At 38.2% G+C, this 24,710-nt stretch overlaps 1 protein-coding gene across 13 annotated transcripts in view; it reads left to right on the forward strand.

Moving 5' to 3' along the window:
- The window catches only part of FER (FER tyrosine kinase), a 438,558-nt gene that overhangs the window by 28,019 nt on the left and 385,829 nt on the right, over positions 1 to 24,710 (forward strand). For 9 of the 13 annotated variants that reach the window (XR_009219711.1, XM_058538168.1, XM_058538214.1 and 6 more), the window contains one exon: positions 14,704 to 14,971. Coding sequence is in view for 10 of the 13 variants with exons in the window: in XM_058538168.1 (XP_058394151.1) it covers positions 14,765 to 14,971 (207 nt within the window). In the remaining 3 variants the exon portion in view is untranslated. Of the gene's footprint in view, positions 1 to 12,298; positions 12,355 to 14,507; positions 14,587 to 14,703; positions 14,972 to 24,710 lie in introns of those variants that run through there. The other 4 variants (XM_058538197.1, XM_058538206.1, XM_058538229.1 and 1 more) reach the window with 4 other exon arrangements.

Consider the following 24,710-nt stretch of genomic DNA (forward strand, 5'->3'; position numbering starts at 1 on the left):
CTTCATGTACTTGTAAGTCCAGTTCCTTCTCCAGGTTTTGGAAGCTCTCAGCTATTATTTCTTTGAACAAGCTCTCTGCTCCTTCCTCCCCCTTTTCTCTCTCTGGAATACCTATAATCCTTATGTTGCTTTTCCTAATTGAGTCAGATATTTCTTTTCTTTCTTTTTTTTTTTTGTGAGGAAGACCAGCCCTGAGCTAACATCCAATGCTAATCCTCCTCTTTTTCGCTGAGCAAAATTGGCCCTGGGCTAACATCTGTGCCCATCTTCCTCTACTTTATGTGGGATGCTGCTGCAGCACGGCCTAACAGGCGGTGCGTCGGTGTGCGCCTGGGATCCGAACCAGTGAACCCCGGGCAGCTGCAGTGGAGCACGTGCACTTAACTGCTTGCGCCACAGGGCTGGCCCCAAGTTGGATATTTCTTGAAGAATTTCTTCAGTTTTTAAATATCTTAGTTCTCCTCTCCTCCACCTGAAGCTTTTCTATATTTCTATCCCCTTAATCACTAATTCTGTCCTCCATAACGTCAGCTCTATTTTTTATGGTTTCTAGATTATTTTTTATCTCATTAATTGTATTCCTCATGTCCAGAATTTCTGTTTGTTTTTTTTTTTAGAGCTTCTATCTCTTTGGTGAAGTATTCCTTCTGCTCATTAATTTTATTCCTGAGCTCATGGAACTGTCTTTCTGAGTTTTCTTGTAACTCATTGAGTTTCTTTATGACACCTATTTTGAATTTTCTGTCATTTAGATTGTAAATTTCTGTGACTTCAGGATTGATTTCTGGAGACTTGTCATCTTCCTTCTGCTGATGTGTTACTGTAATTCTTCATGGTGTTTGATGAATCGATCCTTTGTTGGCACATTGTTGGTAGTATCAGATTGCAGATTTCACCTGCCACTGCAGGCGGTAGGGGCAGGAGCTGTGTTTTCTGATCCTGCCCTGTCTACTGGAAGTCATGCCAGTAGGGCTGCTCTGCATTTGCGTAGCCTGGCCACAGCCACTAATTGGGTCATGCAGGCTTGTGCAGGTGGGGCTCCTGTGCTCCACTAGTGGGTCGCTGTTGTGCGGACAGGACTACTGTGCTTGGCAGGGGACTGGCCCAACTTCTGCGCTAGGTGAGAAGGGAGGGACACTTTATTTCGCGTGCAGGCCAGCTTTGCACTCACGGGCGGCTCAGCTGAGCCACTGTGTGTCATGGGGAGGGCTGCATCACAGGGTCTGATCCACTGCCACTTGGGAAGCGTTCACATGGGTGGGGCCACCATGGCACGATGGGCACTCCTATGGGGCAGGCCACCACTCTGAAAGCATTCGTGCACTGGCCGGTCTGTCCCTGCCTTCTCTTACAGTTGCTCTGGCCACTGTATAAGGACCTACAACCTGGATCGCTGTCGCTGGGGAGGGGAAGGGGTCCGCTCACCCAGTTGCACTGCTTCCCCGGGATCCAGTCCACCCACCTTCAGATGTATGGCTATGTGGCTCTCTCAGGACTGCTGTTGTGGTGTGTATGGAATCCTCTGCTGGTTAATGAATGTCCGTTTAGTTGTAACTTAGAGGGGAGAGACAAAGGGAACAACTCACCCTGCCATGGTGCTGACATTACTCCAGTAATGACTACTTTTTTTTTTTGAGGAAGATTGGCTCTGAGCTAACGTCTGTTGCCAATCCTCCTCTTTTTGCTGTGAAAGATTAGCCCTGAGCTAACATTCGTGCCCATCTTTCTGTATTTTCTATGTGGGATGCTGCCACACATGGCTTGATGAGCAGTGCTTAGGTCCACACCTGGGATTCGAACCTGAGAACCCCAGGTGCTGAAGCTGCGCACACGAACTTAACCAGTACACCACCGGGCCAGCCCAGTAATGACTACTTTTTAATAAGTCTCTCCAAACCCAGACACGTTAAATACCTTATCTTGTTTACGTTTTACAACTCTGCAAAGTAGGTATTACTATCCTCATTTTGAAGATAAGAAAACTGAGTTTCCAGGAGATTAATTAAAAGGCACAGTCACACAGCTATTAAATGGTAGAGTTAGGATTTAAACCCAGGGCTGTCTGCTTCCAGAGTCACCTGCTACATACACCTTTGCAGACAGACATACACACACATAGGTGTACTCCTTTCGTAAGTATTCCTCAAGGCTTATCAAAGATGTCCTTTTTTTTTAATTAAAAAATATTTTTTTCCAGCTTTAATGAGAAATACTTTACATATAACAGTGTGCAAGGTTAAGGTGATGATTTGATACATGTGTATATTGCAAAATGAGGTTCTCTTCCTAATAAAAGCTTTTTGAGTTCTCTACTAAGCTATGTTCTTTCCTTTCTCTGTGTCTTTGTAGCATTTTATACTTCATTCTTTTATATTCTGTGAAGTCTTCCCTGATGATCTCTAGCAATGTTGTGTATACTTCCTGTTTATCCTCACTGAGCTTATAACCAGTTTGTATTTGTGAACCTGTTGAATTGTGTGGCATTTGTTTCCATGTTTGTCACTGCTAGTAGGTTGTGAGCTTCTTGAGACTAGGGACTGTAGTCTTATGTGTCTTGGTATTCCTGGCACTGAGAAATATGCCTGACAAATAGATGCTCAATACATATTGCTGAATGAATTGGGAATGGATTGTATCATTGTTACCTGTGAACTTGTCTATTTATTCTTATTACACTGTAAATTGTTTGAAGGCAGTAATCCAGATTTTATTTATCCTTGTATCCCTAACAGTATCTCTCCCATGGTTACTCAATAAATGCTTGTTGATTTATATTAATAACAAAAAAAAGAAAATATTTCTGTTAATAATTCTGCTCTCCATAAATAGTTTTAAACGTCAGTACTTCAAATACCTTTTTAAAATTAAAAATAGTTAATTTAAAAGCAAATATGTTGTTCATTTGTTTATAGACTTGCACAGTTTTTAGTAAGTGTTTTCTCTCAGTGGAACATCATCATCCATTAATGCTGTTCCAATAGGCTGGCCAGTCCAGTGCTGTTTCAGTTGAATTTAACTTTTATTTTAAATTAAGCTAGAAGCCACACTTTCAAGTAAAGAAAGCATAGGAGGAGTTTTAAGTATTCTTTCTATCAGGTGGCCAAGGTCAGCATATATTAGTTGGTAATGAACGATGTCTTTGTAGTTAAATTTTGGTGACTGTTCATTTTGGCCTGTTTGCTTCTGAAAAACACCTCACTTGGTATTCACATGAGATCAATTTTTTGGTTTGTAACTGTGGTTATTACTTGCACACTGGGTGGCTTTTTGTGGCTTTGTTTCTGTCTTGCTGCAGGCAGCTTAATATTTTGTTCAGTCACTGTTTCTGACTTGTCAGTATTAAAGCATATAAAAGGTAAGAAATACTGTTAGATAATTATTTTTGTACTTTAACTGGTTAATGATTTTATAGTCTTTATCAAAGAACAAACATTCTGATAAAGTGACTTGAAGGAGAAACTGATTTTGATAGGTTTTAGCAATCATGGATTATAAATTCAAACTCGATTGAATTTCCTGCTAGCTTGTGAGAATATCTGTTGGGGGAAGAATGAAAGGTTTCCTATTTCTGTTACACAGTTTTTATTCTTTTATTTATTTGCTGATTTTTCTAGTTTAGCATACCTTCAGTGGTATATTTGAATGTCTTTGTCAATGTTAAAATAAAGGAAATAATTAAAGAAATATTTTTGACCATAAGACATCATCTGTGTTAAAACAAATTGCCCTTACTTGAAAGAGAATATTTAATATAGATTAAACTTTCTTTGTGCTATATAAGTACAGTATTTTTTATCTGTGTACTTGGAGAATGTGAAACTTGCCAGTTGTGGAGCCAAAAGATGAAAAACAGGAGATGTTTTAGAGCAAATTACTTGTGTATACCCTTATATTTACAAAAAATACCACGGGAATTTTGTTATTCTGCCAAGGAGACTCATCTGCTTTATATTTTGCTGTTTAATAACTTCCATTGAAGTACGTATTTACAGATCTATTCTGTGCAAATTGAACTTCTAATTTTTGAAAATATAGCAATTTTTAATGGTTTTTTTCAAGTTTTTAATCATTATTTATGGTGAATTGAAAATTCAGCATAACTCACTTGATCCTAAATACCAAACTGAATGCCATTAAATAAAACAATAGATTTAAATAAATCTAAATAGTCAATAGTTTATTAGGATTTTTACTAGTTTCACTTTTTAAAAAGATGCTATTTAAAAATAGACATCTTTGGTGATAATGTGCATGTACTTTTGTATAATACTGTTTCTGCCTGATTTATACTAACTATCCACTAAATTATAGAAATTTTTATTTTAAAATCTTATTTACAAATGTTTTAAAAAAATGTGTTCACTTTTATAATAGTTAATAATAAATTGGATGGTTATGTATTCTGGGTAGTAACCTAAGCCCTATCTTTATAGTAATATAAAGATGAAAAATTTGTGATATTCTTATTTCCATGTAGTTTAATTTTTGTTCTTATAGTTTTTTTTTTTTTTTTTTTGGTGAGGAAGACCAGCCCTGAGCTAACATCCAATGCCAGTCCTCCTCTTTTTTGCTGAGAAAGACTGGCCCTGGGCTAACATCTGTGCCCATCTTCCTCCACTTTATATGGGACGCCGCCACAGCATGGCTTAACCAGCGGTGCGTCAGTTTAGTTTAGTTGTTGATAATTCTGCAGGCAGACAAGGGAGGAAAAACATTTAGAGTGAAGGAACAATATCTGCAAAGGTACAGAGGTATGATCACGAGATGTTTAAAAAACCATAATCAGTAAGTTGTGGTACTGTTGCTGAGGGTGGAAAGTTGTCTGGGACCAGCTTTGATTACCAGGCAAAGGAGTTTGAATTTTAACCTGTAGGTTAGGGTTGTAAAATTAATACCTAGTATTACCAAGAAGGAGGGGACTGTGGGGCACACGAGAGAATGCATGCACAATGCTGTGTGTAGCCTCAACCAGTTAATTCATTTAACAGATTTTTTTTTTATAATTTTATTTATTTATTTATTTTTCCACCAAAGCCTCAGTAGATAGTTGTATGTCATAGTTGCACATCTTTCTAGTTGCTGTATGTGGGACGCGGCCTCAGCATGGCCAGAGAAGCGGTGCGTCGGTGCGCACCCGGGATCCGAACCTGGGCCGCCAGCATCGGAGTGCAAGCACTTAACTGCTAAGCCACCGGGCCAGCCCCATTTAACAGATTTTTATTGTCAACTATATACAAGGCACTGTTTTAAGCACTGGGGATAGAATGGGGAACAGAACAAAGTAATTCCCTGCCTGATTGGAACTTACATTATAAATCAGGCTATAATATAATCAACCTTCCTTCCCATCTCTGTCTCTCCCTCTCTCTATAATTTTAGGCTACAGATTGACTGTGTACTTTCCTTGCAATTTCTTGTCATCTTCCTTATGGATAACTTAGGCAGCTCTGTCCTATTACTTCTGGAGGGATGTGGCTGAATTTGTGACACCCTGTCTACATTATTGTTCTTTCTCTGAGCTATAGTTTGAGATTTGGCCATTCATTTTTTTTAATTGAAATTTCTATTGAGGTAATTGTAGATTAACATGCAATTGTATGAAATAATACAGAGAGATCTCTTGTACACTTTGTCCAGTTTCCCTGAATGGTAACATTTTGCAAAACTATGGTAAATATGATAACCAGGATATTAACATTGACACAATCCACTAATCTTCTTCGTTATTTCTCCAGTTTTACTTGTACTCATTGTTGTGTGTATATTAAGTTTTATAAAATTTTATTACCACTAGCATCAAGGTATTGAACAGTTCCAACACTACTAGAATCCCTTGTGTTCCCTTTTTATAATTACTCTCACCTCCCTCCTCTGAGATTCCGTAGGTCCTAAACCCAGGCAACCACTAATCTGTCCTTTTTCCAAAATTTTGTCATTTCAAGAACGTTATATAAATGGAATTATACAGTATGTAAATTTTTGGGATTGGCTTTTTTTCTTTCAGTAGGATTTCCTGGATATTCATCCAAGTTGTTGCCTATATCGAAAGTTTGTTCCTTTTTACTGTGGGTAGGATTCTATGGTATATATTCACCTGTTGAAGGATATCTGGGCTGATTGCAGTTTTTGGCTATTACAAATAAAGCTGCTATGAACATTTGTGTACAGGTGTTTGTGTGAACTGTGTTTTCATTTCTCTAGCATAAATGTGCAAGAGTGCAATTGCTGGGTCATATGGTAGTTGAGTGTTTAGTTTTATAAGAAACCAACTGGCTCTACCATTTTGTCTTCTGACTAGCAACAAATGAGTGATCCAGTTTTTCCAAACCTCACGAGCATTTGGTCTTGTCATTATATTTTATTTTAGCCTTTCTGATAGGCATGTAGTGATATCTCATCGTGGTTTTTATTAAAACCACACATTTCCCTGATGGCTAGTGATGTTGAATATCTTTTCATGTGCTTTTTTGTCATTTTTATATCCTTTTCTGTGAAATGTCTATTCATGTCTTTTACCCATTTTATAGTTGGATTCTTGTTGTTTTTAACTGTTGGATTTTGAGAGATCTTTATATAGTCTAGATACTAGTCCTCTGTCTGATATGTGGTTTGCAAATATTTTCTCCCAGTCTTTAGCTTATCTTTTTATCCTCTTCACATGGACTTTCCCAGGGCAAAAGATTTTACTTATGATGAGGCCCAATTTATCATTTTTTCCTTTTGTGGATTGTGTTTTTTGTAGCAAGTCTAGGAACCCTACCTAGCTTTAGATCCTGAAGATTTCCTCCTGTTTTTTTTTTCTAGAAGTTTTGCAGTTTTATGTTTACATTTAAGTCCATGATCCTTTGGAGTTAATTTTTGTGTAAGGCGTTAGGTTAAGGTTCTTTTCTTTTCTTTGGCCTATAGATGTCAAATTGCTCTAGTACTGTTTGTTAAAAAGGCGATTTTTCTCCATTGAATTGCTTTTGGACTTTTGTCAAAAAGCAGTTGAGTATATTTGTGTGGGTCTATTTTTGGGTTCTCTATTCTGTTCCACTGATCTATTGTCTACCCTCTACCAATACCACACTGTCTTGATTTCTGTAGCTATATAGTGTCTTTTTCACTAAGATGGACATATTTCTTTGAATACTCTTTTAGCCCTGCTCTCTTTCTCTTCTCCTTCTGGAACTCAGATGATGCAAATATTGGATCTTTTGTTATTGTCCCACAGGTCACTTTGTTCATTTTTTTTTCAGCCTTTCTTCTCTCTGTTGTTTGGGTTGCGTTAATTCTATTGCTCTGTCCCCTAATTGTATCCTCTGTCATCTCCACTCTACTATGGAGCCCATCTAGTGAGGTTTTTATTCCTGTTGTTGTACTTTTTAGTTCCATAATTTCCATCTGGTTATTTTTATAACTTCTATTTCTTTGCTTAGATTTTCTATTTTTACATTTGTTTTAAGAAATTTGTAATTGATTGTCAAAACATTTTTATAATGGCTGATTTAAAATCCTTTTCAGGTAATTCCAACATCTGATTCATCTTGGTGTTGAGATTAGTTGTCTTTTCTTATTCAAGTTGTGATTTTTCTTGGTTCTTGGTATGACAGGTGATTTTCCATTGAATCCTAGATATTTTATCTATTATGTTAGGAGCCTCTGGGGCCTATTTCAATCTTTTATTTTCATAGGCAGTCACTCTCTTTTAGCCACTCCTATTTTATCATGCAGGTCTTAGCCTATTTTTGTGGGCTGTGGTTTCAATGATAGTTTAATTTTCAGAGTTTTTGTGCTGTTATTTTTTTTTGCTTTCTTTATCTGGTATCAATAGAATTCCCACTGCTTCCTGCTAGTGCTGCTTCAGGGAGTATATGTTTTCTTAGGCTGAGCTACTAGATGTCTATTGGTAGGGAAGCGGTCAGCTAGGATTTCCTTGCCACGCCCCCTGGTTGCCCTGATGTCTCTTGGCAGGGCAGGAGAGTCTTGCACCCATGGAGAACATGTTGCCTCCCAGACTGGACCTCTTGCTAAGCTTAGTTCCTCTTGCCTGTTCTGCTTGACTGCTCTGTTGTCTCTGTGTGGGGAAGGAGATCCTCTGACCTGTGGGGACACGGAGGCTTCCCAATTGGGCTGCTTCCTGTAGCTGGGTCTCTCTTACTGGTTCTTCCTGCCCAGTTCAGTTTCTCTTGGCGGAAAAGGGGGTTTTTCAGGCCTAGCAGGGAAGGAGAGTGCTTCGCCTGGCTGTTTATTTTTGGTGAGGCTCATATCAGTATCGCTTGCTGGTGGTGTCTGGCTTGCCTGATGTTGTCAGAGGGATTCCTGTTCCATCCTGGGAGGAGTTAGCCTACTTAGGCTGCCTTTTTTCTACTAGATTGTAGGTTGGGAAAGTTGGGTCTGAGTGACTTTCTTCTGTTGGGTGAGGGGAACACAAGACACCCTGCTTTTGTGCTGTTCTTCCAGTCCTAGAACCAAAGAAGTTTGCCTTCTTTCCACCTTTCAGAGTTCTTCTTTGGTTGTCTCTTGAGTTATATCCAGTGTTTATAGTTGTGTTTTGTGGGAAAGAGATGGGAAAAATGATCTATGACATCTTGTCTGGACCAAAAGCTGGGTTTTACTTTTTTTTGTGAGGAAGATTAGCTCCGAGCTAACATCTGTCGCCAATCCTTCTCTTTTTGCTGAGGAAGACTGGCTCTGAGCTAACATCCATGCCCGTCTTCCTCCACTTTATATGGGACGCCGCCACAGCGTGGCTTGACAAGCGGTGTGTCGGTGCGCACCCCGGATGGCCGCCGCAGCGGAGGGTGTGCACCTAACTGCTATGCCACTGGGCAGGCCTCTGGGTTTTACTTTTAATTTTGATTTCTTTGTCACGTGAGCATAGAGGTAAAGAGGTGGGGAGATATTGGCTGGGCCTGAGTTTGACCTTGTTGGGGGCCCTGAGATTTACTCTTTCTTATGAGATTCCATTAAACATCGTGTATTCCTGTATTTAATTTCATCCACCAGTTCTTCACAGAGCCCTGGAAAATGGCCAGCCAAGGCTGCCTTCCCTGCATTTTCTCAGGTCCTATCCTAGTACAGAGAGATTTCTCTCTGGAGATATTTTCTTGACTTTCCCTAAGTTGGCCTACTTACTCTCTGCCTGCTTCTTTTCATATTGGAGTATCCAGTGTAAATTCTCAGGATTTTGTTAACTCCCCTTTCTCAGAATATGTTCTGGAAGTTGGGGTAGTGTTGGGCACATTGCCATGCTGCCTAGAGCACCAGAATTTTCTCTCTCTTTCCTTTGAAAGCATGCTGTGAAGCTTGTGGCATAAAATTGTACTTCTTTATTTGCTGATATGTTTAAATTTTTGGTTTTCCTTAAAAACTATTTTTTGTTCTTTTCCTTAGTTATTGGTGGTAGGAGCTTCTGAGATACTGCTTCACTATACTGATTTTACCCCAAAATTCCAATAATGACTTTTTTGTTGTTTTCACATGTGCAGTTGTCAAATATCCCTGACATTTGATGTTGTTAATACCTTCTTTTTCATGCTGGCATCTGTAACTCTGCTAAACCTCTTTTATTCTTTTGCTTGCTTAATCTCTGTCCTTTGGCCTCTCTTCTTCCCATTCCTTGATTGACAGATTCTCATGGATTTTGTCCCTGACTCTCTGCTTTTCTGTCAACATTTCAGTCTGTTGGTTTCATCTATCATCTTTAAGTAGTTAACTCTCCAGTTTGGATCTTTATCCTTAATATTTTACCTAAGCATTTATTTCTTACTAAGATGAATGTATTTTCCTTAAAGTAGCTCCGTATTCTTATTTTCCATTTCTATTGATATTATCATCATTCTTTCCTATTAAAACCTTAAAGTTGTCAATGGGTCATCTGTCTCTCTCTTGTTCCCTAAATCCATTCACCAGGCCAAGGCTCTTTCATCTTAATTCTCACTGACATTTTCAATTATAGATCCTTATTTCTCAAGCTATATTGCTATAATGACTTATTAATTTCCCTTCTTATGTCATGTTGTATATTTTTTCTCTCTTCAAGCTATTCTATGCCTAGCTGCCAGGTTAAGATCTCTCCCCCTTTCTCTTTTTCTTGAACTATAACATGCATATTGAAAAGTGCACAAATCATAGGTGCTCAACTAGATGAAATTTCACAAAGTGAACATACTTGTGTAACTAGCCCAGGCAAATTAGTCATTTTAAAAATCATGTTCATGACTTTGTTATTTTGCCTTAAAAACCAATTAATTCAAGGAGTTTGTGTCGTCTTAGTTTCCTAAACAGTGGAAGAGCAGGAGATAAACTGGCATGTCATCTTCTACTACTTGCCATGTGTAGCCTGATTTTAGAGACATTTCTTTCTTTACATCACATTATATTCACTTTTTTTGCTCCGTACTTCTCCTACTTCCTGAAATACATTTCCCTTTTGACTTTTTATAATCTAAATCATGGTCATTATTCCGGCCATAGCTCATATCTTGCCATTTCTAGGAAACTTTTCTGGACTAGTCCGTCTTTCATTAATTTTTTCTTTTTCTCTTCAAAACTTGTTTTATTAATTTATTTTTTTGAATAGATGATATCAATATATTCACTTAGAAGAAAATTCAAATGTACAAAAGGATATACACTGAAAAGCCTCCCTCTCATACCTGTGCTCCAGCCACTGTGTTCTTCTAGAAATATTTTATGTGCTTACAAGCAAACTTACAAGCAAAATTAATTTCTATTGTTCTTCCTCCCTTTTTTTTTGTGAGGAAGATTAATGCTGAGCTAACATCTGTCACCAGTCTTCCTCTTTTTGCTGAGGAAATTGACACTGGGCTAACATCCATGCCCATCTTCCTCTACTTTATTATATGTGGGATGCCTGCCACAGCATGGCTTGATAAGCAGTACCTAGGTCTGCACCCAGGATCTGAACCTGCGAACCCCGGGCTGCTGAAGCAGAACGTGTGAACTTAACCACTATGTTACCAGGCTGGCCCCTATTCTTCCTCCTTTTTGTACAATGTAAGCATACCAAATTCTGTGTCTTTTTTAAATTAATAATTCTTAATTATGGTTCCAGATCAATACACAAAAAGTTTTCTCATTTTTTATTAGGGCTGAATGATATTCCACTAAAAGAATATACCACGATCAGGTCTACTACATGTAGATGTGAAGGTTGGACACTGAACAAATTCACATAGACTATGATTTGAATGAGAATCCCTAGAATTATTCAGTTACAATCAAATGCAGCAGGCTTCATTATAATTTACCTAGTCAGTTCCTTTTGATTGATATTTCCAGATTTTTGTTGTTGTTATTTCAAACACTACTGAAATGAATAGTTTGATATATGTCATTTAACATCTATGGGAAAATTATCTGTGGAATATCATTCCCTTAATTCCTAAGGTATTTATAATCTCTACCAATTTAACAAGTGGACATAGTCTTAATTTATTATAGAGTTGAGTTTTTAAAATTTTTATTATTTTGTCATCCCTTAAGGAGTGGTACCATGTATTAAATTATTTTATATTCACTCTGATCTAGAATATTGAGGTATATAAATAAGCCCTTAGGGTGCACTGGATTGTTTCTCAGAAGGCTGCCAGATTCTGTTTCCCTTTTTATTCTTATGAGCTCTTCATAATCGTTTTGAAGTTCCTAATAATAGAAGAAAAAAATATTGTCAAAGCTTAGACCAGAGCTCGATGTATTTAGAAGCAGAAGTGATATTTATCCCAAGTTACAGAATAAAAAGGAACCATAATCTCAGATATAGTTAAAAAAAAAAAAAAAGTAAAATGTTTCACCTTTCTTTGGCTTCAAAAAATATTTCTTGTTCTTCCATTGGAAACATGCAATGAGATAGAGTATATCTTTACTGAGACTTAATTGAGCTATAGGTAAAATAACAGGAAAAGTTTCATTGTAAATTTATGTGCCCCATGAAGTTACACCATGTCAAAGTAAATTTTTTAAAGCTACTACATAGAAAGTGAAAAAACTGGAATTGTCCCATGAATATTAAAGTGAATAAGTCAATTACTTTGTTATGACTTACTTATGTTCAGGTCCATTTAGTGTCCTGGTTGCTACTTTGGACACTTAGATGAAGTGCAGTTTTCCACAACCTTTTTTCCCTCTCTACTGACTTGATAGATCATAAAACTGGACAATTTTTCAGTTGGGGAAAAATTGTAATTTGTACTCTATTTGGAAGGCCCACATTTTTACCTTCTCTTTAGATGGTATCACTGATGTTAGAAAGATAAACCTCTTTTCATTTTTCTGTATAAATAGAGGATCTCAGCTGAATTAACAAGAAATTGGCTTCTGTTATGGATGAGCCAGAACGAAAAATAAAAGGTGTGTTTCTTCATTTCTTCTAACTGGCCCTGAAAGATTCACTGCCTGAAATTCTAGGAGAATGGAGAGCAAAATAAATTCTATCCTAGTTTTTGGGATTTATAGCAAACGAGCAGGATATTTTGGAGAAGTTTCTGATAAGTGACCTTTAGATGATCATAAGTTATGCTGTAGTGATTGTTTAAACAACTTTATTGAGGTATAACTCCCATGCTGAAGAATTCACCCATTTAAACTGTACAAGTCAATGGTTTTTATTCTGTTCACAGAGTTGTGCAACCATCAGCACAATCAATTTTAGAATATTTTCATCACCCGAAAATGAAATCTAGTACCTATTAGCAGTCACTCCTCATTTCTTCCCAAATTTGCCAGCCCTAGGCAACTACTAATCTACTTTCTGTCTTTGTAGATTTTGGACATTTCCTATGAACAAATCACACAATATGTCAATCTTGTGTGTCTGGCTTCTTTCACTTAGCATAATGTTTACAAGGTTCATCCATGTTGTAGCTTATATCAATACTTATTCCCTTTCATTGCCAAATAATATTTCATTGTATGGATGTTTTATGTTTTATTTTTCCGTTCATCAGTTGATGGACATTTGGGTTGTTTTCACTTTGTGACTTATGAATAATTCTGCTCGAACATTCATGTATAAGTTTTTGTATGGGCATATGTTTTCATATCTCTTGGGTAGATACCTAAGAGTGGAATTTCTGGATCATATGATAACTCTGTGTTTGACTTGGAGGAATTGCCCATTTTACATTTCCACCAGCAGTATATGAGGGTTCTAATTTCTTCACATTCGCCAACACTTGATATTATCTGTCTTTTTGATTGTAGACATTCTAGTAGTGTGATGTGGTATCTTACATGGTTTTGATTGGTATTTTCCTAATGGCTAATGATATTGAACATCGTTTCATGTGCTTGTCAGACATTTGTAAATCTTATTTGGAGAAACATCTATTCAGATCCTTTGCCCATTTTTAATTGATTTGTCATTTTATTACTTTGTTGCAAAGTAATAAAATTGTAAGAATTCTTTGTATATTCCAGATAGACGTCCCTTATCAGATATATGATTTGCAAATATTTTCTCCCACTCTGTGGTCTTCACTTTCTTGATGGTGGCCTTTGAAATATAGAAGTTTTTAATTTTGATGAAATTCATTTTATGTATTTTAATTTTGTTGCTTGTGCTTTTGGTGTCATATCTAAGAAGCCATTACTTCAGCCGGGGTCATGAAGATTTACTATTATGTTTTCTTTGGAGAGTTTTATAGTTTTAGCTCTGGTATTTAGATCTATGATCCTTTTAGTGTTAATTTTTTGTGTATGGTCTAAGTAAGGCATCCTGCTTCATTCTTTTGCATGTAGAAATCCAGTTGTCCTAGCACTGTTAGTTGAAAAGACTTTTTTCCCCCTACTGAATAGATTTGGCACACTTGTAGAAAATCGTTTAACTATAAATGTGAGGATTAACTCTCTATTCTATTCCATTGATCTCTGTGTCTGTCTGTATGTCAGTTCCACATTGCCCTGATTGCTGTAGCTTTTCAGTAGTTTTGAACTCAGGAAGTGTGAGTCCTCCAACTTTATTCTTCTTTTTCAAGATTTTTTTTTGGCTCCCTTGTATTTCTATATAAAATTTAGGATTAGCTTGTCGATTTCTGCAAAAAAAAAAAAACTAGCTTAGTTGTTAATATGGATTGAGTTAAATCTGTAGATCAAGTTGGAGAGTATTGCTTTTGTAACAATATTAAGTCTTTTGGATCCATTAACATGAGTCTTTCCATTTATTTAGGTCTTGATTCATTTCTTTCAACAATGTTTTGTCGTTTTAAGTTTGCATTTATTTTGTTAAATTTATTCCTAAATATTTAATTCTTTTTGATGCTGTTGTAAATAGAATTGTTTTTCTGATTTCATTTTTGGATTGATCATTGCTAGTGTATAGAAATACAATTGATTCTTGTATGTTGATCTTGTACCCTGTAGTTTTACGGAGCTCATTTATTCTAATACTTTTTTTTATTGCATTCCTTAGGATTTTCTGTATGCAATGTCACGTCATCTGCAAATAGTTTTACTTCTTCCTTTCCAATTTCTATGGAAATTGGTTTTTTAATTTATAAAATAATTATACTGGTTAGAACCTCCAGCATACTGTTGAATAGAAGTGGTAAAAGTGGACATCCTCATTTTGTTCCTGATCTTTGGGTAAAAACATTCAATTGTAGTGATTTTTTTTTCCCCTAAAAAGAAAGGGTCGTAACTTTGCTTTGAAGACTAATTTTCTTTTGATTTAAGATTTTTTTCTTCTGTTTGCATACACAGATATGTGCTGATTAGAAGGCTCACTTGTGCAGCGTGGAGGATAAGACAGTGCCTTACAAAAATGGGGTTTGGGAGTGACCTGAAGAATTCACATGAAGCTGTGTTAAAACTGCAAGACTGGGAATTACGGTTACTGGAAACAGTGAAGAAATTTATGGCCCTGAGAATAAAAAGTGATAAAGAATATGCATCTACTTTACAGAACCTTTGTAATCAAGTTGATAAGGAAAGTACTATTCAAATGAATTATGTCAGCAATGTATCTAAGGTAAGAAGAATAATTTCATCATTTATTGTGTATAGCATCATAATTGTGCTTACGGCAAATAGATCATACCATTGACTACACATACCCAAGTCAGCATTTTAAGTTAGTGGTTCCAAAATCTTGCTGATTATAAAATCTTATGGAGAAAGTTTCAAAAATTATAAATTTTGGGCCCTACCTTGAGATATTCTGAGTCAGTAGGTCTGAAATTTTTGAACTTTGAAATCTTTTTTTTTAATAGATGTCTGGATTATTCTAACGATTAGTTAGGTTTGAGAGCCATTCTTACAAACTTTGTTTTCTTTATTACCCTACCTACTTGGGTCCCTTGAGCCCTGCTGTTTTCTTCTTTTGACACAAACTTTCATTATAACCCACCTTCCCTGAATTCTCCTGTGATTCATTAATATAGTAAATCACATGGAATTTTTTTTTTTTGGTGAGGCGATCAGCCCTGTGCTAACATCTGCCAATCCTCCTCTTTTTTTGCTGAGGAAGACTGGCCCTGGACTGACATCTGTGCCTGTCTTCCTCTACTTTATATGGGACGCCACCACAGCATGGCTTGCCAAGCCGTGCATCGGTGCGCGACCGGGATCCGAACTGGCGAACCCCAGGCCACCGCAGCGGAGCGCGTGCACTTAACTGCTTGCGCCACCGGGCCGGCCCCCACATGGAATATTTTAACACATATGTTCTTTGCTATCTTTTCGTTACTATAATACTAGTATATTGATGAATTAATCTCACTTAAAAATCCTTTGGATAAACAATATGATTTTTAAACTCCAGGATTATGAAAATATAAAATTAAAAAATAAAAGCCAAAAAAAAAAAAGGCCAAAATTGCACTGTTAATTCTTCTTTGAAGACATTAAAGGTGAAATATTACACATTTTAATAGTTCTTGGATTTTTGCTCTATTTATTTCCTTTGTTTTATTTAAATATCACATTTCACTATATTTATTCAAAGTTAGAAAATATCTTACTTGTTTTACTTTGGGAAATTAAAAAAAATGGTGTGTTTCTTTTACTTGTGGGTCTTAGGATTTGAGTAAATTGTAGAGGAAACTCTGTTTCCTATGGAGAATGTATGTGTGATCAGGTAAGGATCTGTGATTTTGTTGAAAACCCCTTAATGTTAATATCCTTAAGTTCCTTTCCTGGGCCAGTCAGGTTCCCCGAAGAGGAATTCTGTGGTCTTTAGTCTGAGAATAGAGTTGCCAGATATAGCAAATAAAAATACAGAGCCCCCTGTGCTCTGCCCTGGCTGTTCGCTGTGATCCGCCAGCCGCTTGGTCTGGTCTGGTCAGCTGAGCTGCAGTGTCCGGCTTGCGGGGAGGTGGTGGGGCTCTCTCTTTTGCCTGCTGGGTCCCTGGTGTGGGGGGCTTCTCGTTCACTTCTCGTTATCTGCTCTCCTGGGGTGCTCAGATGTTGATGGTACCCCTGTAGCAGTGCTGAGTCCTCTGTGTGGGAGTTTCCCACTGGCCGAGTGAGCCTGAAGCGCTATGGTTCCCGCCGAGGGCCACCCCTCCCCCCTCTTGGAGCCCAGGGACCGGGATCGCTGATGGGGAGGGAGAGGAGTTCTCCTTACCTCTCCTCACTTCCTCCGGGGGCCCAGCACGTTCCACTCTCAGATGTGTGGCAGTGTGGATCTTTCTGATCTTGCTTTTTGCTGTCTAGGAGTCCGTTGTTGGTCTGTGACTGTTCCTTTTGTTGTATCTTATTGAGAGAAGAGTTTATGGGAGAGCCATGATGCTGACGTCACTCGCTAAAAATTATTTATTGTTTATCTGAAATTTAAGTTTAACTGGTGTCCTATATTTTGTTTGACTACTCTGGTATGTTATGGGAATAGATAGGGAAAGTAGGTTGAGTGTTCTGAGTCATATTATAGTTAATCCTCCTGTTTTTGCTAAGATGCCTAGTGTCTCTGAGTCCAAAGGGTCTCTGGTTTGTTTTTTTCTCTTATTTTCTCCGGCATTGGCGAGGAATAGTTGCATGTCTGTGTGGGCTGAGCAATAGGACCTAGAGTTCTGCCACCTTCTTGTATAGACTTTGAATCAATCCTTCTGTTTCTGTACCCTCACCTTTTCCTCCTTTTCGGTTTCTCCATTTCCTGAGTTTTTCGAATTGTCTTATTCTATAAATTGACCCTTTCTGTTTTTTTTTCTCTCTAAGTTTACTGAGAAATGATTGAGATACATCACTGTATAAGTTTAAACTGTACGGTGTGATGGTTTGATTTACATATATTGTGTGAAGTGATTACAATAGGTTTAGTTAACACCCATCATCTCGTATAGATACAATAAAAAGAAAAGAGAAAAAATTTTCTCCTTGTGATGGGAACTCTTAGGATCTACTGCCTTAACAACTTTCCTGTATATCATACAGGAACATTAACTATAGTCATCATGTTGCACATTACATCCCTAGTAATTATTTATCTTATACCTGGAAATTTGTGCCTTTTGACCACCTTCCTCCAATTTTCCTTCCCCCCAAGTGGCCTTTTCTTCTTGACCTCCTCTTTGCAGAACATTCATGTTTCAACTTTTCCTGATATGCTAATCTGTTGCCACTTACCTGCTTTTCATAATCTTACATTCTGTTAACATGTCTTATCTGTGGTTGTCCCTTTCTATTTTCTTTGTTATTGTGAATTTATGCTTTAAATATCTATACTGTATTTTAATGGCGTTTGGGAAGGAGCGGAGAAATAGCCATTTGTTCTATTTACTATGTTTAACTGTAATTATACTCTTTAGAAAAGTAATGTAGTGAAAGGAATCATAAATAGGATTAATAGGTAAGAAGACTAAGGATTTATGAGGTCAGGCCAGTGGAGGAATCATCAATGTGGAGATTGAAGTATTTTGGTGAGGGATAGATGGAGACAAGTGCTAGAATAATTAAGGAAGGCAGGAGACTTTTAGGGATGGGAGAGGTGGCTAGAGAAAGGTGGTGCATATTGGGAGGGAGTGGTTTAAGCTGGTGGTATTGCCTTTCAAAAGGCAAATGTTGAGAGCTAACAGTTGAACAATCGTGGGAAACCCAAAGGAAAACAAGGAGTATGTCAGCCTTTCCTCTTAACACTGAAAAGCCATCATTTACTCTACTCAAAAGCGAAATATCCTATATATCAATTTTATCCGTAGAAGGCATTGTGTTTTTGGTGTTGTGTCGAAAAAAAAATCTTTGCCTGACTCAAAGTTGCATAGTTTCTCCTATATTTGCATCTGGAAGTTTTATAGTTTTAAGTTTTATATTTAGATCTGTGATCCATTTTTGGCTAATTTTTGTATATGGGGCAAAGTATAGATCATAGTTTGTTTTTTTGCAAATGGATATTCATTTGTTCCAGCACCATTTGTTGAAAAGATTAAGATTTCTCCACTAAATTGTCTTTGTATCTTTGTTAAAAATCAGTTGACCATGTGTGAGTCTATTTCTGCACACTTTATTTTGTTCCATTCATGTCTTTGTCTACCATGACACTACTAACACACTGTCTTGATTTTTATTCAAAGTCAGGTAGTGTAATTTTTCTTTTTTTTTTTTTTCCAAAAGGCTTTGGCTATTTTAGTTCTTATGCATTTCCATACGAATTTTAGAATCAGCTTGTCAATTTATTTTTCTTATTTTTTATAATTTTATATATTTATTTTTGTTCCCCCAAAGCCCCAGTAGATAGTTGTATGTCATAGCTGCACATCCTTCTAGTTGCTGTATGTGGGACGCAGCCTCAGCATGGCCGGAGAAGCGGTGCGTCGGTGCGCGCCCAGGATCCGAACCCAGGCCACTAGCAGCGGAGCCCGTGCACTTAACCGCGAAGCGACGGGGCCGGCCCAGCTTGTCCATTTCAGTTTAAAAAAGGGATACTGGGCACCGGCCCCGTTGCTTAGCGGTTAAGTGCGCGCACTCCGCTACTGGCGGCCTGGGTTCGGATCCCGGGCGCGCACCAACGCACCGCTTCTCCAGCCATGCTGAGGCCGTGTCCTACATACAGCAACTAGAAGGATGTGCAACTATGACATACAACTATCTACTGGGGCTGTGGGGGAATAAAAAAAGGAGGAGGATTGGCAATAGATGTTAGCTCAGAGCCGTTCTTCTTCAGCAAAAAGAGGAGGATTAGCATGGATGTTAGCTCAGGGCTATTCTTTCTCACAAAAAAATAAATAAATAAGTAAAACTGTAAAAAAAAAAAAAAAGGCTAGTGGATTTTGATTGCAAAGCATTGAATATATAGGTAAATTTTGGGAAAATGTGTATATTAACAATATTGAGTCTTCTAATCCATAAACATAGTATATATCTTTTTTGTTTAATTTTTTGTCTATTGCAGTAACATTGGTTTATAACATTGTATAAATTTCAGGTGTACATCATTATACTTCTATTTCTGCATAGATTACATCATGTTCACCACCAAAATACTAATTACAACCCTTCACCACACACATGTACCGAATTATCCCTTTCACCCTCCTCCCTTCCCCCTTCCCCTCTGGTAACCACCAATCCAATCTCTGTCTCTACGTGTTTGTTTATTGTTGTTATTATCTACTACTTAATGAAGGAAATCATATGGTATTTGACCTTCTCCCTCTGACTTATTTCACTTTGCATTATACCCTCAATGTCCATCCATGTTGTCACAAATGGCTGGATTTCATCGTTTCTTATGGCTGAGTAGTATTCCATTGTGTATATATACCACATCTTCTTTATCCATGTGTCCCTTGATGGGCACTTAGGTTGCTTCCAAGTCTTGGCTGTTGTGAATAACGCTGCAATAAACACAGGGGTGCATGTACCTTTACGCATTGGTGTTTTCAAGTTCTTTGGATAAATACCCAGCAGTGGAATAGCTGGATCATATGGTAGTTCTATCCTTGATTTTTTGAGGAATCTCCATACTGTTTTCCATAGTGGCTGCACCAGTTTGCACTCCCACCAGCAGTGTATGAGAGTTCCCTTCTCTCCACATCCTCTCCAACACATGTTGTTTCCTGTCTTGTTAATTATAGCCATTCTGACGGGCGTGAGGTGATATCTCATTGTAGTTTTGATTTGCATTTCCCTGATAGTTAGTGATTTTGAACATCTTTTCATGTGTCTGTTGGCCATCTGTTCCTCTTTCATTTCTGATTTTACTTATTTGTGCCTTCTCTCTTTTTTTCTTGGTGAGTCTAGCTAAAGGTTTGTTAATTTCGTTTATCTTTTCCAAGAACCAGCTCTTGGTTTTATTAATTTTTTCTATTATTTTTTTAGTCTCTATTTCATTTATTTCTGCTCTGATTTTTATTATTTCCCTTCTTCTCCTGATTTTGGGCTTTGTTTGTTCTTCTTTTTCCAGTTCCTTTAGGTACATTGTTAGATTGTTTATTTGAGATTTTTCTTGTTTGTTGAGATAGGCCAGTATTGCTATAAACTTCCCTCTTAGAACCGCTTTTGCTGTATCCCATAAATTCTGGCATGTCGTATTTTCATTTTCATTTGTCTCCAGGTATTTTTTGATTTCTTCTTTGATTTCTTCGTTGACCCAGTCGTTGTTCAGTAGCATTTTGTTTAATCTCCACGTATTTGTAGCTTTTCTGATTTTCTTCCTATAGTTGATTTCCAGTTTCATACCGTTGTGGTCAGAAAAGATGCTTGGTATTATTTCAATCTTCTTAAATTTATGGAGACTTGTTTTGTGGCCTAATATGTGATCAATCCTGGAGAATGTTCCATGTGCATTTGAAAAGAACGTCTATTCTTCGGTATTTGGATGGAATGCTCTGTATATATCTACTAGGTCCATCTGTTCTAGTGTATCATTTAAGGCCAATGTTTCCTTATTGATCTTCTGTTTGGATGATCTATCCGTTGGTATAAGTGGAGTGTTAAAGTCCCCTACTATTATTTTGTTACTGTCTATTTCTCTTTTTATGTCTGTTAATAATTGCTTTATATATTTAGGTGCACCTACATTGGGTGCGTAGATATTTACAAGTGTTATATCCTCTTGTTGGATTGTTCCCTTGATCATTATGTAATGCCCTTGTCTCTTTTTACAGTTTTTGTTTTAAAGTCTATTTTGTCTGATATGAGTACTGCTACCCCAGCTTTCTTTTCATTGTCATTTGCATGGAGTATCTTTTTCCATCCCTTCACTTTCAGTTTGCGAGTGTCTTTAGGTCTGAAGTGTGTCTCTTGTATGCAGCATATATATGGGTCTTGTTTTTTTATCCAATCAGACACCCTATGCCCTTTAATTGGAGCTTTTAGTCCATTGATGTTTAAAGTATCTATTGATAAGTATGTACTTACTGCCATTTTTTAACTTTTTTTTTCTCAGAGTTTTAGTAGTCCTTCTCTGTTCCTTTCTTCTTCTATACAGAATTGATGGTCTCTTTAGTTTGACCTCTGTCTGAAAGCTCTACTCTTTAACTCCCCTCCTCCCTTCTTTTATGTTTTTGATATCATATCTAACCTCTTTTTTGTGCATTTGTATCCATTACCCTCTTATCATGGAAATAGATAATTTTTCCTATTTGTGGTTTTCTCTTTTCCCCTTAAATCTGTCCCTTTACCATTTCTTGTAGCACTGGTTTCTTGGTGACAAACTCCTTTAATTTTTGCTTGTCTGGGAAATTTTTGATCTCTCCTTCCATTTTGAATGATAACCTTGCTGGGTAGAGTATTCTTGGCTGTAAGTTTTTTCCTTTTAGCACTTTAAATATATCATGCCACTCTCTTCTAGCCTGTAAGATTTCTGCTGAGAAGTCAGCTGATAGCCTTATGGGGTTTCCTTTTTTATGTAACTTGACTTTCTCTTGTGGCTTTTAGGATTTTCTCTTTATCTTTAATTCTGGACATTTTGATTATGATGTATCTTGGTGTGGGCCTCTTTGGGTTTATCTTGTTTGGGGCTCTCTGTGCTTCCTGTACCTGGATGTCTGTTTCCTTCCTTAGCTTACGGAAGTTTTCATCTATTATTTCTTGAAATAGATTCTCTGCCCCTTTGTCTCGCTCTTCTCCTTCCGGGACACCTATAACACGGAGGGTAGTGTGCTTTATGTTGTCCCAGAGGTCCCTTAGACTGTCCTCACTCTTTTTAATTCTTTTCTCTTTTACCTGTTCAGCTTGGGTAATTTCTTCTAGTCTTTCTTCCAGCTCACAGATCCGTTCTTCTGTATCCTCTAGTCTGCTTTTGAGTCCCTCTAGTGAATTTTTCATTTCCAGTATTGTAGTCTTCATTTCTGATTGGTTCTTTTTTATATCTTCCATTTCTTTGTTGACATTCTCACTGAGTTCATCTATTCTTCTCCCCAGATCAGTGAGCATCCTTAACACTCTTTGTTTGAATTCTCTATCGGGTAAGTTGCTCATTTCTGTTTCACTTAGTTCCTTTTCTGTGGTTTTGTCCTGTTCCCTTACTTGGAATGTATTCCTTTGCCTCCTCATTTGCCTCTTTCCCTGTGCTTGTGTCTACATATTAGGTAGGTCAGCTACGTCTCCTGCTCTTGGATAGGTGACCTTATGTAAGTGATGGCTTAGGAGGCCTGCCGTGTGCTTCCCTCAGTTCTCAATGTTCCAGGGGTGACCCCTATGTGGGCTACATGTGTCCTTCTGTTGTGGCCTGTTTGCTTTCCCTGTAGGCACCCAGGGAGGCCGAGTTATGCTCCTGGGCAGTTGTTGTAATGCTCAGCTGCTTGTAGTTGTTGTGGGCCCTTCAGTCTCTTTATCAGGTGTGGGGAGCCCCAGCACAGTTGGCTGCAAGTTCTAATACCACATTTGTGTTGCAGTATTTCTTTTAAGTGAGTAGGCCCCCAGTGTGGCAGGTTGTTAGGCTCAGGGGCTTACAATTGCTATAAGCCTCCAGCCTTTAGGTCTCCTGTCAGCTCTCTGAGGATTGCAGCTGGGTGGGGCTGGCTTCAGGCATGGGAGCACCCAATTGTTTCAGGCTTTGGGAGGTGGGGCAAATCCCCTATGCGGGTCTTTGAGAAGCACAAGTCTTCTGCAGCTGACAAGCCCTGCCGCCCACAGATCCACACACACAGAGCCAACACAGTCATGCCCTGTGTGCTTGCACCGAGCTCCTGAAGCGGACCCAGTCTCTCCGCGCCTAGAGCCCCACACACTCTACTACCACCCTACACTCTCCACCCGCTCCTTGTGCACGCCCTGCCCCAGTGAAGTTGGCTCAGTTGCCAGGCTGCAGAGAATCCAGTCACCAATCTATGCAGGCCCACAAGTTGCCTGAGGGCTTGTTGTTGGGTGGGGCCAGTCTCCAGGGTGGGCTGCCTGCCCTGGGTGAGCTGGATTAAATCGGTGCTCTACCGGATGGGCCAGACCCTGGGCTAGCAGGCCTCAGGGAGAACTCCAATGGCGTCTGTGTCAGCACGCCCACACCAGGCCACAACAATGGCTGCTGCCAATGTCCCAGTCCCTGGAGAGGTCTCACCTCTCACCGAGATGCACTCAGGGCTTATTAGGTGAGTCTCTTTTCACCAAAGCACTGTGCACCTTTCTTTCTGGTGATTTTAGGTTGCTTTCTGAAACGGGTGAGTTTACGCGTGGGCCCTTTAAGAGCCGGTTTTAATTTCTTTGTGAACCAGCTTTTCTGGGGGTACTCTCCACTGTTTTAGTAGCAGGCAAAGTCAGATATTATGCCACTCATCTCGATTGTGCTGTGTCCACAAAATGCCCACAGCGGGGGCGCTCCCTGGCTCAGGGCCCCGCTCATCCAGGGAGCGCTGCGTACCTTTGGGCTGCTCCTGGGTGGCCGTGAGCGCTGTGGCTTGTGAAGGCGGTGTTTTTTCTCTCCAGAAGGGAGTTTCTGCCTCTTCTACCTCAGTTAGGATTGTCCCTTGTTGCAGGAGTTCCTCTTATCCAGTTTTCAGTTCTGTCTCAGGGGTAATCCTTCCACGAGTAGTTGTAAATTGGCTGTGTCCACGGGAGAAGGTCAGTTCAGAGTCTGCCTATGCCGCCATCTTGACTTCCTCTCTCCAGCTTTCTTTTGGTTTCCATTTTCATGGAGTATCTTTTTCCATCCCTTCACTTGCAGTCTGTGTGTGTCCTCACATCTAAAGTGTGTCTCTTGTAGGCGGCATATAGATGGGTCACAGTTTTTAATCCATTCAGCCATTCTATGTCTTTTGATTGGAGAATTTAAATTTAGTTCATTTACATTTAAAGTAATTGTTGATAGGTATGTGCTTATTACCATTTTAATTATTTTTGAGCTGTTTTTGTAGTTCCTCTCTATTATTTTATTCTTCTCTTGTTCTCTTCCTTTGTGGTCAGTGGCTTTCTTTAGTGGTATACTTATATTCCTTTCTCTTTCTCTTTTGTGTATTTGCTATAGATTTTTGCTTTGTAGTTACCATGAGGCTTACATATAACAACTTATAACAGTCTGTTTTAAGTTGATAACTTAAGTTTGATCCGATTCTAAAGCTCAACATTTTTACTGTCCCTACCCCTCACATTTTATGTTTTTGATGTCACATTTTGCTTCTTTTAATCTTATCCTTTTGCTAATTATTGTAATCATAGTTATTTTTATTTCTTTTGTCTTTTAACCTTCACATTAGCTTTATAAGTAATTAATCCACTACCTTTACTATATATTTACTTTTCCAGTGAGATTTGTTCTTTCATATGTGTTCTTGTTAGTAATTAGCATAGTGTACTTTCTTTTCAGCTTAAAGAAGTCCCTTTAACATTTCTTGTAAGACTGG

Source organism: Diceros bicornis, chromosome 1, assembly GCF_020826845.1.
Source record: "Diceros bicornis minor isolate mBicDic1 chromosome 1, mDicBic1.mat.cur, whole genome shotgun sequence".
In the NCBI taxonomy this organism is placed as follows: Eukaryota; Metazoa; Chordata; class Mammalia; order Perissodactyla; family Rhinocerotidae; genus Diceros; species Diceros bicornis.